An 18601-nucleotide genomic window follows, 5' to 3' on the forward strand; every position below is an offset into this window, starting at 1 on the left:
TAAATCACACGGTACAACACTATAACCATCTTTAGGCGATATGATACACTCCAGTCGATATAATGCACCGAGGAAAATGACAACAGATCTACTAGTTAGTTGGTTAGTCACAACATCCTAAAGGCCAGAAATTCCCAATTGTTGATATTCTACTTACACATTTTGGTTCACATACAGATAATATTGCCAGTAGTCAGCCTTCTGGCGCTGCAGTTGTCCGGAGCCAATCAGATGGACAGTTACTGGCACGCAGACGCAGTGCAAGTTCAATTATTTTTATTTTTTACTTTGTAACAGAAGCAATTTAAAATGTAGTGAAGTAAATTACTTCCAACAATATGTACTTAACTAAAAGTAAAATGACAAAAAGTGACTAAAAGTACAAGTGAACAAAAAAACTACTCAATTACAGTAACGAGAGTAAATGTAACTCGTTACTTTCCACCCCTGTATTTCACATCTGTTAACGGGCCCCACAGTGGGCTCCCACATGAGCAGTGGCGGATTAAGGTGGTCATGGGCCCCCAGGCTACTGTTTGTTTGGGCCCCCCACATTATTAATCATGCTTTATCAGAAAAAAAAACCTGCTTGGAATTTTACGTGGCACTTACACACACACACACACACACACACACACGTTGACACAGCCTTTACTATAAACAACAGTGCCTCAGAAAAAGGCCTTCACAGAGCATCTGCAAACTGCTTTTAGATTTCTAAACCAACAGGCAGGCCAACGTCGGAATATGCCTGCTACTGAGGAATAATTACAACGTCCTGACTGAAACACAAATCGGACCGCTGTGCAGTACAATAACAACAAATAAAAATACAATAAACACAGCAGCGGTAACAGCACACAATAACAGCACAATCATATTTGTCCCTTTTTTAGAAGTTTTCTTTCCTCGTTTTTCTGACAGAGAAGTCTTTAATGAGGCTGGTAAAATCCAGTTTACGCAGAATATCACTTTCGATGGACATCAGAGACGTCCTTGTTCTGACAAGTTTCAGGTCCCATTTTAACCCAGTATGTCCTCATGTATTCATCAATTTTATCCCAGCATGCAGGATCCAAGCTTTAGGTAGCGGGATTGGCGGCCTTGTGTGCACTCTCCGTAGCAACGGGTGAGGCTGTCACAGAGGGATCTGTGGATGTGGTGGCTGGGGCATTGTGGCTAATTCCCGGGGTGTTAGTGGGACAACATACCGGTGTTTCGGGTAGTTGAAGTGTCGGCCCCTCTGAGATTGTGAGGCATTGTCATGGTCGACTTGGCCGCTCTTTTTCGTGCTCCGCTATCACATTTTCTTTCTGACATTTTGCCGCTATACTGTCCACTGACATTGAGTGACGTATCATTTGACAACAAAACTGAACTTATGAACCCGGCCACATGATGGCAGCTGATTGGGTAAATGTGTCCCATATCTATCCAATCAGCGACTTCATTTTTTTTGTTTTGTTTCTAAGGGCCCCAATAGAAGGCAAGTTTTTTTTCCCGGTGTAGTAAATTAAAATAATTAAAAATAGTCAGTCCGGGGCCCCTGCACACGTGGGGCGCCTAGGCTGCAGCCTAGGCCAGCCTGTGCATTAATCCGCCTGTGCACTTGAGGTCCAACTTTCTACATAATGTGTAATCTCAGTTTAAATGGTAAAAATCAACCTTAAGCTTAACCAATGATTCTCTGTCAATAATGTGATTGGTCACACTGAGGGAACATAATTCCTGTAGTATTGGAGGTTACATTTCTGAGCTGACCTCTCATTTATTTATTTATTTATTTTATTTAACTTCTTATTTATTTAACTTTAGTCTTCCCTCTGTCTGAGCACAGGAGTGCCCTAACCACTTCTAGCAACAATAACTGGTTTACCATTATTATTATTGTTGTTGTTGTTGCTGTTGTTAATATGGTGATTGTGGTGTCCTCTGATTGTTTACATTGCAATAGCCTACATGTTGCTTGTAAACCTTTCCCTCTGATTTCTATGTATTGTATGTCTCTGCCACTGTCAGTGTACTGTCCCTTTTCCACCATTAAAAAAAATGACGTGAATTTGTAAACCAATTTATGAAAACTGAATTACATTTTATTTAAACAGAGGACATAATATAAAGATTTTTTAATATAGTATGATGATCAATGTACAGTTAGTAAACAAATTAACATGAAAATGACAAAACTGAGGTCTTGTGTTGTTTTCAAAATTAAATCAAAACAACTGAAATCCTGAAATGTTGTGAGATGAAAATGAGGCCACTTAAAATAAAATGGAAAAAATGTTACATGTGTGGAAAGCAATAAATATCTGTCAAATCTGTCATTGATAGTTGTGGCGGTACTGATTCCAAAGGTCTCGTCTCAGCTCAGGGGAAAGGAGCTTTAACGAGGACTTCATCATTCATATCATTTTATCATTCTTGTTTTTGTTGCCCAACTGTAACCACAAATGTTGGAGGATTGGTAACATTTCATCGTATTCAGTTTATCATATTGTCATTTTATCCGATCCATGGTGATATAACATGCAGTAATTTCTGTCCACCAAACATACTGCAGACTGCATTTTGAGACTTAATTTCATTAAATATTGTGAGAACATTAAGCGAATGGTGGTAACATTGTCACAGATTATTTTCCATGAGCTTTTAGCTTTAACACTTTATTATCACTTTATTATTTTATACCATGTTAATAACCTTAAAATGTGTCTTCTGATTTCTGGTAACTTCAGCCCATACACAAGAGGATTGAGAACTGGAGGAATAACAACAAACTCTAGTGACAGAATAACAGCCACAAATGGATTTATCTCTTCAATGTTATACCTGCTCAGGGCAATATCACAAAATCCTGTGATAGAATAAATCACAAATGTAACAACATGAGGCAAACAGCTCTGAAATACTTTCCCTTTGAATTCAGCCGAGCTTTTCCAGCAAACCATTAAAATTCGCAGATAGGTGTACAGGACATAACAAAGGGGAAAGAAAACTGTACAAATGGTCAAAAGCAAACCATATATATTGTTCACAAGAGTGTTAACACATGACAATTTTACAACGTTCCAGTTGGCACAAAATATTTTTTGTATCTCATTACCACATAAAGGAAGCCAGACGGACAAAGAAATCAATGCCATAATACCAAAAGCTGGGCAAATCCAAGCCAATGCTGCCAACTTTCTAACCGTTTTATTGTTCATCTTTCTGTGATAGTGTAAAGGGTGACAAATCGCAACATACCGATCATATGCAATAATGCCAAGAATCGTCATTTCATAGGAGGCATATGTGTAAATAACATAGATCTGGGTGAAACAAGCATGACGTGAGATCAAATGAGTATCAGAGAGAAGGTCCATGAGGAATCTGGGGAAGAAACCAGTCGATCCATACAGAGAGTTGACAGATAACAAGGCAATAAACGCATACATGGGTTCGTGTAGTGTTCTTTCTCGAGATATCACCACTATTATGACAAGATTAGCAGAGAGAATAAAGCTGTACAGCAGGAGGCAAAAAACAAAGACTGGATAGCGGTAGTGTCCAATGTTCACAAACATGGTGAGGTTAAAGTAAAAGGAAACAGTGCTGTTTTCCATTCCACACAACAAATCAGAGACTAAGAATTCAGTAAAACTCTTATTCTTCTCCTGAGAAATTGGTGATCTGATTTGAAGTTTGCAGCATCTACGTGAAGGAAAATGAAAGCAGCTGAAACATAATTTCACATAATACAGTACTATAAGTTATACTCACAGAACTAGATGTGAATAATCTTCAGGTGTGTTCTACATTTTGCTCTTGGTTAGATCTATAGACACACCACAGGTGGAGGTAATAGGAGGAGTCTTTTATGTTCTCTGACTCTGGACATGTCGCCATGGATTTGTAAAAACATCCACGGTCCCCAGACAACCCTGTCTCCTAAAATACAGAATTGTTTTCTTAATTACGTTGTTTTTTTATATACAAAGTCAAAGTTTCTTTGAGAGAATGAATCACTACATTTATGTAACACGCTGGATCCACAAGATCTGCGTCCAGACTCCGGTCTCTGGTTAGGTTTAGGCAACAAAAGCACTTTGGTTAAAGTTAGGGAAAGATTGTGATTGTGGTTAAAGGTCCAGTGTGTAACATTTAGGAGGCTCTATTGGCAGAAATGGAACATAATATTTATAGGTATGTTTTCATTAGTGTATAATCACCTGAATATAGGAATCGTTGTGTTTGTGAATCAGCCGTTTTGAGTCAGACGGTGAAGTGAATACCACTGATTATCTTGTTATCGTGGCTCCTGTCAGTGGGTGGGATATATCAGGCAGCAAGTGAACATTTTGTCCTCAAAGTTGATGTGTTAGAAGCGGGATAAATGGGCAGCATGAGGATTTGAGCAACTTTGATAAGGGCCACATTTCCACCTTCTGTGGAGGCCGGCCGTGTTGAGCCACCATGTTTCTACACTGTAAGAAATGATTCTGTGGTCATGTAGATTTGAATTAATGTATTAGGTAAAATATATTCAATACTTTTGTTATCACTGGGCTAGTAAGAAGAACACATGTAGTGGTATATTACTATATAAAATGAGCTATCACAGAAAAAGAGACTCAGCAGCAACACAAAGTTAATGTAGTAGTGTGATTTTGTTGCGCTATAATATGAATACAGCATTATACATTTTGGAAGAATTCATATGTATCAAAGTCATACTTTTATTTTGAAGGATGCAGGTTAGCATTTCCACTATCATGATTCGTATGTCCTTTGCGTGTTGATATATCCTCAGTATGTTTTTATGAAATTGCATAAAGAAGTACATTGGGTTTAATGTTAAGGTTAGACACATTTCCATAAAGAGAAATATTGGGGGTTATCGCTGGAAGAGCATCGGACGGCACTTGCCGCACTGCTCATCTTTCCGGGCGCTAATTTACGAATCCTACTATGGCCACGCCAAGTCCCGCCCTATGCCTACCTCTGATTGGCTGAGCTCAACGAGGTGAGGGGTCAAAGGTCCAGGGCTGGCTGAGGGGTTAGGGTTTTTAGGTTTAGGCAAGGGGAGAAGAGGTTAGGGTTAGGGCAAGGAGTGGGGGAGGGTTACAACAACAAAGGTCAACAAAGAAAGACAGGGGAAAAAGCAGACACTAGGATCAGAGCAGAGGGGGAGTAAAGGAAAGGGGGAGGGAAGTAAGCCAATCAGAGGTAGGCATAGGGCGGGACTTGGCGTGGCCATAGTAGGATTCGTAAAATCGCTTCCCGGGCAGGTAACGTAACTTCTCTGTTGTTTCGCAGTTTTGTTGCAACTTGCAAATGTGACAGTGTTACGTTTTAGAGCCGCAATTTTCTTTCTTTTCATACTTAAATCTGTTAATTTTAGTGTGGTAATGTCCGTCCACAGCGGTTAGCACTTAACGTAACGTTAGCAGGAGGGGAGGAAGCTTAACATGGCACAAACTTTCTCATTTTACAGCTAAACCGTACACTAAAAGTTTCTGAAGACATTTTAGTAACAGAATACTGTTTCATATCTGATTAGCAGTGTTTAGTTTGATAGTTGGAGTTTCGTGAGCCGGCCGCCGAACTCCATTGGAAAAAATGGCAATTTAACATAAAGATGACTGGTGATGAATGGCTTGTTAACTAGTCATTTAAGTTACATTTTTACCGAAGTCCACATTTACCCACAAAATAGTTGCCGAATCAAACAGTGGCCTCCACTGTTACTTTATTCTTTAAAATATCATCATGTTGCTCGTCCTGAAGGCTTGTTTCAATTTGTGTATTTTTATTGGGGAGTTCTGCCTGACTTTAGGCTTAGTGGCTGTACTTCTGTGCTTTCGGCGCCTTCAGCGTACATGATATGGTTTTTCCACAAAATAAGTTAAATGATGATCCTTGAAATGACATCAGCTCCTTTTCCCTCATTAAAAAATCCAGGATCTATAAATATGTAAATATTTTGCATGAATTTATATAATTTTTCACAAGGGGATGATTTTCATCTGTAGAAATGTGAAACTGAAAGGCACTTCTCATATCTAAAACTTTGTGTTCCAAGATGCCGCCAAATGAGATGGCAGTGTAAAGTCTGTGGATTCAGAGCGACAACAAGTGGTGATCTTCTGCAGCATTACAGACTACAGCACAGGACTTTTGAGATTGGAAATTCGGTACCTTGTCTCGATTATGATTGTCCATGCTCCTTTAAAACATTAAGGGCCCCTCGCACACATTTGTCACTGAGAACTTGGAGGAACTTGGACAGCTCATAATGGCCATTACTGTGACCCCAAAGTCTGGAGCTTCTACAAGCAACAGCCCAAAGAACATTGGAATCATCATAGAGGGCGTGGAAGTCATCACAGGACTTGGAGATATTGCAAGGGCGTGCTCTGTCCTCCTTGGCTTGACCTACGCGCTGAATCTCGATTATCCCAGACAGCTGAAGTACACCTTTTGAGGTATTCCAAAAACTTTTTTTGGAACTGGATAATTCAAAGCTGTCAAACAAAGTCCAGTCCCTCAAGAGCAAACTTCTGGCTTGAAATGAGACTGTGGTTGCAGTGTACACTGATGTGCTACTATGTGTCGAAAGCACAAAAGTGAATTGTTAATAAAATTCTTACTTGAGTATTTGTTAAGTTCTGTACTTTCTGGGCCATAGACTAGTTATTCATAAAAAAGAAGAATGTTTAGATTTAATTCATTGCATTGACTAAATTCAAATCAATGTGATAATAATAATGATATATATATATATATATATATATCCACACATAGAGGTACGCATATACTGAAATGTGTGTGTGGTTTATATTTCATGTGTGGTTTTTCATCTGAGGACTGAACTTTATTTCGTCATCTCACGATTTGATTGCATCGCTGATTTCCGTGTGTCTGAACAACTTTGTGAGAACTCTATGTGGGTGAAAGGATGTGTAGAAATGCACAACTTTTTCTGCATATAATGTCTCTATAAATCCCGGCCTTTGCAAGGAAGTATGTGTAAGTAATGTACGTACATTTCACTGCTGTTTTGGCAACTTTTTTGCACGTAGCAATCTTTACAAGTCAGGCCCCAGATAATTCCTTTCTCCTGCTATTCTAGAAAAGGTCATTCATGCTTTTATTTCCTCAGTCTTGACTATTGCGAGTCTCAGCTTCACTAAAGAGTCAAGGTTTTGCATATTTTTTCCGTGAGCTGCAGGCAGTTCCCAGCAAAAATAGACAGTGAAAAGGGTCTGTTTATAGTCATAGCGACATTATACCAACAACATATACAGCTTTCACTACAGTTTCAGTCTATATCTGTAGAATATGTCAAAGACATAATATAATATATTAATTTAAAAATATTTTTTAAGCTCAACATCTCCTGTATCTGTTTCAGATTAAAAGCTCTCTTGCATTTCTGTGTACAGTATCATTTGTTAACAAGGTTTTTATTTGATTGTGTTTATCACTTTATTAGTCAAACTCATGCATCCTATGTGGACCAACTGTTAGACCTGATTTTAAGATTTTACTGCTTGTTTTTAAAGCCATGAATGGTCAACTGGTCACTAATGGTTACCGGGCCTTCGCTGTCTGGGCCCCTCAGCTGTGCTCCATGCCTGAGGATCTCAGAAAGGCAAACTCAGTATCCACTTTCAAATCTCCTCTTAAAACTCACAACTATATTATGGCTTTTTTAGATTTTATCTACTTTTATTTGTTGTGTTTACTGTAAAGTACTTTGTAACTTTGTTTTGGAAGGTGCCATATAAATACAGTTATTATTAGTATTATTATTATTATTAGCTTCTTTGATCTAAAAGTCAAGTAGTTATGCCAGCTAGGAGTCTGTCCCAGGCCCACAGTTACATTCTGACTTCCTATAACATATTGCTGCTTAATTATAAATGTAGTACCCATATTGCAATTATAAAGCTATTTTTTTCTGACTGAAACAAGCCAAAAGAGGAGGCAGACCCCGTGCAGCTCTAACACTATGTAATCACTATGTAATGTTTATTGAAGCCCAAAAGATGTAGCATTTAGTAGATTTTTATTAACACAATCTACTAAATGCTACATAAAATATCACAAAAGTAATTTGATGAATTGCCATAATTAATGGTCCTTATGTGGCTGAGAATGACAGTCTACAGCCGTGATCTGGGAGACTTGTTGGCACTTTAGTACTTACTGGTAAAAAAAATAGAAAGTAAAGGTCAGAATCAGAAAATAAATATAATGTGGATAAGTTAAATGTCTTACAGAGCTCTCCTTTACTATAATGAAGTTACTATAATGAAGAATACTGGCTTTGTGTTATTTACCCTCAATGTGTAGACATCAAGTCCTAAGGTAAAGAATTAAAGGGTCGGTGTGTGGGGTGTAACATTTAATTAAAAATAGATACTTAACATTAGCAACCTAATAAATTACAATTCACATGAATCTCAACTGAAAACAAAGTGTGCATATTTATAAATTCATCTTATAAGAAATGGTTGCACGCTCACCACACATTTCACTTCACAGACTGTGCCATGAAGTCTATTGCCACAATATTATAGTCACACTACATTTTAAGAGATATTTTCAATGGTAAAATCTTCACAATGTGTCTTCTAATTTCTGGTAATTTAAGGCCATACATAAGAGGATTCAGAAACGGAGGAATAACAACAAACTCTAGTGACAGAATTATAGCCACAAATGGATTTATCTCATCAAGATTTAGTCGGTTCAGGGCAGTGTCACTAAATGATGTGATGGAATAAATCACACATGACATTACATGTGGAAGGCAACTGTGAAATACTTTCACCCTGACCTCTGATGACTTTCTCCAACAAGCAACAACAATTTTCAGATAGGTGTACGAAATAAAACCAAACGGAAGGAAGGCTGCAATTATGGCCACCAATGTAGCAGCAATACTGTTAACAGCATTGTTAACACATGATAATTTTACAATATTCCAGCTGGCACAGTATACCCTCTGTATATTGTTACCACATAGTGGAAGCCTGACAATCATATTAACAGCTATTGTAAGGTTACACGTTGGACAGACCCAAGCAAAAAATACCAATTTATGGACAGTTTTGGAATTGATCTTACTGTGATAGTGTAAAGGATCACAAACAGCAACATATCGATCATATGCCATAATGCTCAGAATGGTCACTTCATAGGAAGCATATGTGTAAATAACATAGATCTGAGTGAAACAAGTAGGACGTGCTATTAAATGAGTATCAGAGAGAAGGTCCACGAGGAATCTGGGGAAGAAACCAGTCGATCCATACAGAGAGTTGACAGATAACAAGGCAATAAACGCATACATGGGTTCGCGTAGTGTTCTTTCTCGAGATATCACCACTATTATGACAAGATTAGCAGAGAGAATAAAACTGTACAGCAGGAGGCAAAAAACAAAGACTGGATAGCGGTAGTGTCCAATGTTCACAAACATGGTGAGGTTAAAGTAAAAGGAAACAGTGCTGTTTTCCATTCCACACAACAAATCAGAGACTAAGAATTCAGTAAAACTCTTATTCTTCTCCTGAGAAATCGGTGATCTGATTTGAAGTTTGCAGCATCTATGTGAAGGAAAATGAAAGCAGCTGAAACATAATGTCACATAATACAGTACTATAAGTTATACTCACAGAACTAGTGGTGAATAATATTCAAGGTGTGTTCTACATTTTGCTCTTGGTTAGATCTATAGACACACCACAGGTGGAGGTAATAGGAGGAGTCTTTTATGTTCTCTGACTCTGGACATGTCGCCATAGATTTGTAAAAACATCCACGGTCCCCAGACAACCCCGTCTCCTAAAATACAGAATTGTTTTCTTAATTACGTTGTTTTTTTATGTTCAAAGTCAAAGTTTCTTTGAGTGAATGAAACACTACATTTATGTAACACGCTGGATCCACAAGAGGTGGATCTGCGTCCAGACTCCGGTCTCTGGTTAGGTTTAGGCAACAAAAGCACTTTGGTTAAAGTTAGGGAAAGATTGTGATTGCGGTTAAAGGTCCAGTGTGTAACATTTAGGAGGCTCTATTGGCAGAAATGGAACATAATATTTATAGGTATGCTTTCATTAGTGTATAATCACCTGAATATAGGAATCGTTGTGTTTGTGAATCAGCCGTTTTGAGTCAGAAGGTGAAGTGAATACCACTGATTATCTTGTTATCGTGGCTCCTGTCAGTGGGTGGGATATATCAGGCAGCAAGTGAACATTTTGTCCTCAAAGTTGATGTGTTAGAAGCGGGATAAATGGGCAGCATGAGGATTTGAGCAACTTTGATAAGGGCCACATTTCCACCTTCTGTGGAGGCCGGCCGTGTTGAGCCACCATGTTTCTACCGTAGCAATATCTGCTACTATATAGATCCATAGACACACCACAAAGTGAAGGGTATTGGAGGAGTTAGAACATAATCATTTTAGGATGATCAGGAAAACCGTTTTATCTGGACCTGTGCCAGAGGGAGAGGGGGACACTGATGCAGCTACAGATGCTACAGAAGCCACCTGGCAAAGCAAAACTTGTGTAATAGTCATAGCGACATTATACCAACAACATATACAGCTTTCACTACAGTTTCAGTCTATATCTGTAGAATATGTCAAAGACATAATATAATATATTAATTTAAAAATATTTTTTAAGCTCAACATCTCCTGTATCTGTTTCAGATTAAAAGCTCTCTTGCATTTCTGTGTACAGTATCATTTGTTAACAAGGTTTTTATTTGATTGTGTTTGTCACTTTATTAGTCAAACTCATGCATCCTATGTGGACCAACTGTTAGACCTGATTTTAAGATTTTACTGCTTGTTTTTAAAGCCATGAATGGTCAACTTGTCACTAATGGTTACCGGGCCTTCGCTGTCTGGGCCCCTCAGCTGTACTCCATGCCTGAGGATCTCGGAAAGGCAAACTCAGTATCCACTTTCAAATCTCTTCTTAAAACCCACAACTATATTATAGCTTTTTTAGATTTTATCTACTTTTATTTGTTGTGTTTACTGTAAAGTACTTTGTAACTTGGTTTTGGAAGGTGCCATATAAATACAGTTATTATTAGTATTATTATTATTATTAGCTTCTTTGATCTAAAAGTCAAGTAGTTATGCCAGCTAGGAGTCTGTCCCAGGCCCACAGTTACATTCTGACTTGCTACAACATATTGCTGCTTAATTATAAATGTAGTACCCATATTGCAATTATAAAGCTATTTTTTTCTGACTGAAACAAGCCAAAAGAGGAGGCAGACATGCTGCAGCTCTAACACTATGTAATCACTATGTAATGTTTATTGAAGCCCAAAGATGTAGCATTTAGTAGATTTTTAATACAATCTACTAAATGCTACATAAAATATCACAAAAGTAATTTGATGAATTGCCATAATTAATGGTCCTTATGTGGCTGAGAATGACAGTCTACAGCCGTGATCTGGGAGACTTGTTGGCACTTTAGTACTTACTGGTAAAAAAATGGAAAGTAAAGGTCAGAATCAGAAAATAAATATAATGTGGATAAGTTAAATGTCTTACAGAGCTCTCCTTTACTATAATGAAGTTACTATAATGAAGAATACTTGCTTTGTGTTATTTACCCTCAATGTGATCCACAAGAGGTGGATCTGCGTCCAGACTCCGGTCTCTGGTTAGGTTTAGGCAACAAAAGCACTTTGGTTAAAGTTAGGGAAAGATTGTGATTGCGGTTAAAGGTCCAGTGTGTAACATTTAGGAGGCTCTATTGGCAGAAATGGAACATAATATTTATAGGTATGCTTTCATTAGTGTATAATCACCTGAATATAGGAATCGTTGTGTTTGTGAATCAGCCGTTTTGAGTCAGAAGGTGAAGTGAATACCACTGATTATCTTGTTATCGTGGCTCCTGTCAGTGGGTGGGATATATCAGGCAGCAAGTGAACATTTTGTCCTCAAAGTTGATGTGTTAGAAGTGGGATAAATGGGCAGCATGAGGATTTGAGCAACTTTGATAAGGGCCACATTTCCAACTTTCTCTGGAGGCCGGCCGTGTTGAGCCACCATGTTTCTACCGTAGCAATATCTGCTACTATATAGATCCATAGACACACCACAAAGTGAAGGGTATTGGAGGAGTTAGAACATAATCATTTTAGGATGATCAGGAAAACCGTATTATCTGGACCTGTGCCAGAGGGAGAGGGGGACACTGATGCAGCTACAGATGCTACAGAAACCACCTGGCAAAGCAAAACTTGTGTAATGCCAAAGCTGAACAATCTATATTGCAGGCAAATTCACACGGTATTTATATAACTCGAGCCAAGCCAATATGTTTTTCATTTCTTTATATTTAGACTCAATCTTAAGTATGGCCGTGGCTGGTGGTGAGGAGGTCCCGGTTTAGTACTGAAGGTCCATGAGGAATCTGGGGAAGAAACCAGTCGATCCATCCTAATCCTAATACTTTAGTTACACCAGTAATGAAATATGTTCTTCCCTATTCCAGGGGGGAAGGCTTTGTTTTGTGTAATGGGGTGCAGTACTGATTGACCTCCTTCCAGTGAACTTAACAATATTTTTCCAGATTTTGATTGTATCATGATTGGACTGCTTTTGACCTTGGTTGGCAGCAAGGTACTGTCACTGATTACCAGGCTGAGTAAAGACATAGAAGAGTGTCAGCAGGCATCAACATGGATCTCTTGCCTAGAATCAAAAGAGTGCCTCAGCCAGCCTGAAACTACACATGCATGGCCGTGTCCAGGTATAAAACAAGAAATTTGGCATTGCAAGGCCCCCCCTCTCTTTTGGCAGTTGTATTGTCTTACGTTTGTTTTGTCCCTGTGCCAAACTTCTAAATTCTTAGAGGGAACCATTGCATTGGGTATAAGATCCTTGTGAGGTTGTTTATCTTTATTAGACTGACTACCCATCCAAGAAAGAGGGAGGTCAAGCCCCCTAAGTAGATCTCTTTTAACTGAAGCTATAATTGGGGGAAAAAAAATAAGCTTATAAATATAATGTATATTTACCTTTGCAGAGATTTTCACACCTAAACGCCAGTTTGTGACCATTTAAAGGGAAAATTGTACACAGCACTTTGATCTCCAAAATTTCCCAGTGGCAAAGCTTCAGATTTGTTATAATTAATTTGATGCCTGAGAAACCACCAAAGGCATCTACTGTATAATTGAGATAAGGGTAGGAATCAAGGTTTCAGGCTTAGTCAAGAAGAGAATAACATCATCAGCGTAGAGAGCCAGTTTATGAAGAATTCCTTAACCTAATATTTTTTAAAGTCTGTGGTGAAGTGCACATGATTACCAGTACAATATAATGCATCCCGTCAACCCCACCAGCAACCTGAAGAAAACAGGGGCATGCCAAGCAACCAGTGATGACCTCACCACCTGGCTCTCCACAGTGGACAAGTCAGGTCTTCTTGCTAAATTCAAAGCCTGGATATATCATTATGGAATCCTGCATCAACTCCTGTGGCCACTACTAATCTATGAAGTCCCACTCACCATCATGGAGTGCTTTCAAAGAAAGATCAACCAGTTCTTGTGCAGGTGGCTGGGCCTGCCACAGAGCCTAAGCAGCATTGATTGCCCTTCACGGGCACAACACCAAGTTTCAGCTTCCTTTCAATAGTCTGGCAGAGGAGTTCAAGGTCACCCAATTGAGAGTCCTACTCTACCGGGATTCTGCTGAGAACCAAGGTCTCCTCTGTGGGTATAAACATCAGAACAGGAAGGAAGTGGTGTGCACGAAAGGCAGTTGAAGTGGGCTGAGGCAAGCTTGGAGCAAACATCCTGATGGGCACAGTGGCAACTGGTCTGGCCGGGATTGGGAGCACTCCTAGGGTGATCATTTATCAAGTGGTTGGTGGAGTTCAAGAACCCAAATTGATGCACGGAAAGCTTTAAAATAATTGTGTGAAAGTCTCTGAGCTTATTTGATATCTGCATAAGCGCATGTTAAAATGTTCCACATCTTTCATACATTATGAATTTTATTCATACATTAAACCTCAACTGACATTTGAACCTCATGCAGCCCTATGACGGCTACCATTATGTTCAGTAGTGCAGTGGTTACAGTGCATGTCCACACACCCTGTTAGAACTACAGGGACAGTGATTTGACTACCAATTGTTCTGTAGTGCAGAGTGTTTGTACTTTTTCAGGCAATTAATTTATGCAATTTCAGCAATGCTTTAGAAATTATTTTATCTGTCAGCATTCACACTGCATTTTCTACAGGAAATGCATTTGCTAGTCGTTAATCTGGTCTGCTGAATATACTGAACTGTATTAATATTAATTTGGTTTCAGTGGGTAAGTAGGACTGAGGGTATACTGGTTAGAGAGCCTGTTTGTGTGAATTAGTGCCAGGGCTGGCTCTCCAGAGTGGTGTTGTTTCATTAATTACTCTCAAAGGAGAGTGGAGCTAATGACCTGTTGACCACTTCTACCATAATTACTACAAGTACTCTATGTAACTATTTAAAAACAACAGCTACATTATTTCCTCTGAGGTATTCATTATTGAAGTGAAGCTCTTTGGCAACTTTTAGTATCAACACATAAAGTAAATGTTAAATGAGAACAAAAACACTGTTGGACTGTAAAATATAACATTCTGAATCATTTAAATTGTTATTCATAATTCTATAATTATATGAAGTATCAAAGCATTTGTTTAGCAGGCCATCCCATGAGGCCAGTCTACATTGACCACTGAACCATAATTAGGTGGCTGTAGCCCTGTTCCCTGAGGTCTGTTGTTTTCCACTGAGGCCCACCAGGGAGGTCACAGTAATGACACCTATTACAGTAGCCTTTCATCAGCTATGGTGAAGATATGCAAGTCAGTCTGGAGATTGCTAATGACATCACTTGTATTTCATCATTGTGACTGTAAATTGTTGCCCATTTCATTCCTCTGAGGTATAAGGTACACAAACATAAATCAAAACAATATTTGTCATCAGTTTTAGTTTGTACACATTCTGATCTCAGTGTCCAAAGTCAACTGTTCTTACTTCTCTTTCTCCTACACACTAAAAATACCGGGTTAAAACTGACCCATTGTTGGGTCAATATAACATACATACACATACACAATATTTGATACATTTTAGTACCACTATGGACAACAACACCAAACAGAAGGGTTGTTTTGAGTAGTAACACAACAGTAATGTAAAAATAACACCAAATGGGTCAAAACACCCCAAATTGGGTAAAGTTAACCCAGTATTGTATCATTTTAAGGTCAGAACAGATTGCACTATACTGTCAGGTGTTTCAGTTATTTTGTCTACCCCTTTTGTTTTGTTGTTGTTTCAGACTTATAGAGCATTTACAGTACATTTGAAAGAAATATAAAAAATGTTGTACCAACAAATGCTGTCTTTATCACACTGTGGGTTCCATCTAAAACCCTCCAAACTAAATTTCAGTATACATTCATAATTATCTTAATTGTACATGTAAATTAAAAAAAATAAGAAATGGTTATGCAACAAATCTGTATCCAGAGCATCTTCAATACACATCATTAAGTACCACTGTCGTTGTGTCCTGGGAGTGCAAAAAAGCTTCCTCATGTCACAGTAAGCGATGCTGTATTGTATTGTCAAGCAACAGACAACACCTTCATATGACTTTGATTGTGTGAAAGGCTAAATGACATTCATATGGGGGTTTATGTTTACTACTTTAGTGTGTCCTGATGTGAACTCTTTACAAGTGTTCATCAGGGACCCTACAATGTATTCATTTTCATTTTCTATTTTTGTATTTAACAAATTACTTCATTGCTTAACTATGTTTATATTCAGCTCCATTGTTATTTGTTTGTTTTACATGTAAGCAATGCATATTTAATAATTAATCAATGACAACAAATAGAAGTTTATCGAAGCTTCGAGGGTCATAATTTCAAATTTATGAACTTCTGAGTTGTGATGCTTGTGAATGTGCTGTACGGCTTCCACCATCGGGAGTCGCCTTTGAGCTACTTAAATGTGCTGAGATGCAAAAAACCAAAACAACTTTGTTGCTGGAGTTAATACGTAGATTGCATTAACTAGTACTTCAGTCAGGACCACTTTTGTCAAAATATCTTATATCCCAAGCAGAATTTTACATTTGGCAGTATGGCTCTGTTCTGGGACCTCCTTGTCCTTCCGCGTGCCTACGTGGAAAACCTTAAGGCAGGGAGAGCACACCTCCCTGTCCTTCCATGTGCATACACGGAAAAGTTTAAGACAAGGAGAGCGGCAGCAGAGACCCCCAAAGAACCACACCAGGCAACCTCCCTTCCATGAGCTACATGGAAGTGCCAGTAACAGGAGCCAGCAGAACTATAAACCAATACGTCTAAGCAGACACTAGTTGAAGTACATGGCTAAGTATACTAGAGATATCCCCAGAAATTTGCTATACATTGATGAATTTAAGCAGGAAATTACAGGGCACTCATTGCTTTTTGAGCATCAAGAATTGCTTGGCCTCAGGCAGGAGATATCGTTCGTAAGCAGATAATGAACATTTACCCATAGCGTAGACAGGAGCTACGGATGCTGCATTTGTTGCTGCTCCTATGCGAATTGAATGAGGACCGTCTAACACGGTTTGAGAAAATTCTGCATTCTGATTCTCACAAAATCAGCAATTGTTATCCAAGCAGGGAATATGAGATGCTCTAATAATGAATTTACCCAACATAGATAACCAAGTGAGGCGCCTTACAAATCTATTAATGAATGTAACTGAAGAAACTTGTAAATGATGTTGGCAGTTGCCTCATTGTCGCAAAAACATGATTGTTTCCTTGACCAGTCTTTTCCCCACAGAAACATGAAACAACAATTGGTACATTCATTAAAAAGGTAGAAGAGGCATTAGCTGGCAAGATGACAGTATTTTAGCCATATGTCTGTGAACCACTGATTATTAAAATACCCCCCCAAAACCTACGGAAGGGCGGTTATCATACAGGTCAATCATGCCACTTCTACTGTATGCTTGAATTAATTATATCTCCATTATGTCTGTACACAACACCGAAAACTGTGGATCCATTGCCCTTCCCTAAATTGCCCCTCATGTCTGCTCCCTGTCTTCTTAGCTCAGCAAAGCTGTTCATTAGTGATCTAGTAGATCATAGCAGTCACACTATTAGACCTTGCGGAAGACCTAATGTTTTAAAGGTATATTTAAGAGCAAAAATGCATGGTCTGATTTTGAATTGACAGTCAACTAACAGAAGATCGTCTACAAGATGGAGCACGAAAGCAGTTGCAGTTATTTAAAAGAATCCAGCAGAGAGCCTCTGACAAGTGTCAAATATGTGGGGCTGCTGTAACAACCAAAGGTGAGCCTAACTGAGAAGTACATTTCTCTTCATTTAAACCAAACAGATGCCAATGTGAAGGTGTAATACATGACTTAAATGTATCTGTGACATCTGCCTTGGCTAGCCATGCGCCTCTACATGCTTCCTTAATCAACTGATGGCATTATAGATTATAGCATAAAATAGGGGAAAAGTGCAGGAGGATTTAAACTATTTATGCCTTAGTTTCACCTTTGCAAGAGCAGATAAATTAATAATTATGTTTTTATTTTATTTATTTTTCCTGAATATTTCCTGGTAGCTATACCTTAATGCTTGTTGAGAAGGTGATTTATTGAATGGACCAATATGAACCTTTGTTATCCTTTCTTCAGTAAAGCATTGACTATCTCAGCTCTTCAAAGCAGATTGTAGGTTTTGGCAACCAAGTCAGCCAAGCTAAGAACCATGAACCAGCCCTATAACAGATAATTCACTAAACAGAATTTAGATGCTTTCTTAGCGCCTTTCCCAGCTCAGGGACGTTTACTGGGGTTGAAGGTTTATCTCTCTTCATCTGTCAGAAAGTTTTCTGCTTTAACAGCCTCCAGGATGTCGTCACACACACGGTATCTCACTAGCAGATGCTACAAACACCTGCAGTTGCAGTCGGATATCCTCTTTTCTCTACAGTACGACAGGCTACTGGTTTGGTTATATATGGTTTGCTAGTAGGCCTATATGAGTAGTGGGTGATTTCGGACACAGGCCTTGTTTGCCACCGTTGTACCCCATAATCGGCGAAATGTGCCATGGCATCTTACCGTGAACCGGTGGCAACCCACACAAACAGTGGCAGGTGCTTCGGCATCCTAGATTGCCACCGGAAATACCATACGAACAATGGCAGGTGCCCGGGTAAATTTGTGGCATCTCAGGCTGCCACCGGAAATGCCACTGCGAGCTGCCGATGCCACTATTTGAGCTAGCCCCTGCTGGCCGGGAGAGAGCAGGGGTGGTGATGATGACACCGTTGCAAATGCGATGATGATTGGCTGGGTGGGCAGATGCCCTGCTCACGCTGTCTCACTGCACGCTCTAACTACTACTATAAACACAAGACAGAGACAATGGCGACGAGCCAGGGAAATTCAAAGGTAGCGTTTTCAAACTGGGTACCGACACTACTTCTCGCTTACTGAAGTTAAAGGCAAGAAATGTTTGTGTAA

The 18601-nt window shown here is 39.0% G+C and overlaps 2 protein-coding genes across 2 annotated transcripts; both read right to left on the reverse strand.

Moving 5' to 3' along the window:
* Positions 1 to 259: 259 nt before the first annotated feature.
* LOC127365971 (olfactory receptor 10A3-like) lies at positions 260 to 3819 on the reverse strand. The gene has a single exon (XM_051404589.1). The coding sequence runs from the start codon at positions 3606 to 3608 to the stop codon at positions 2673 to 2675; it is 936 nt and encodes a 311-aa protein (XP_051260549.1). The 5' UTR covers positions 3609 to 3819; the 3' UTR covers positions 260 to 2672.
* Positions 3820 to 8382: 4563 nt separating this feature from the next.
* LOC127365631 (olfactory receptor 10R2-like) lies at positions 8383 to 9749 on the reverse strand. The gene has a single exon (XM_051403923.1). It carries the CDS (start codon positions 9512 to 9514, stop codon positions 8576 to 8578), a length of 939 nt encoding a protein of 312 aa, XP_051259883.1. The 5' UTR covers positions 9515 to 9749; the 3' UTR covers positions 8383 to 8575.
* Positions 9750 to 18601: the final 8852 nt, after the last annotated feature.

Source organism: Dicentrarchus labrax, unplaced genomic scaffold, assembly GCF_905237075.1.
Source record: "Dicentrarchus labrax unplaced genomic scaffold, dlabrax2021, whole genome shotgun sequence".
Taxonomy (NCBI): domain Eukaryota; kingdom Metazoa; phylum Chordata; class Actinopteri; family Moronidae; genus Dicentrarchus; species Dicentrarchus labrax.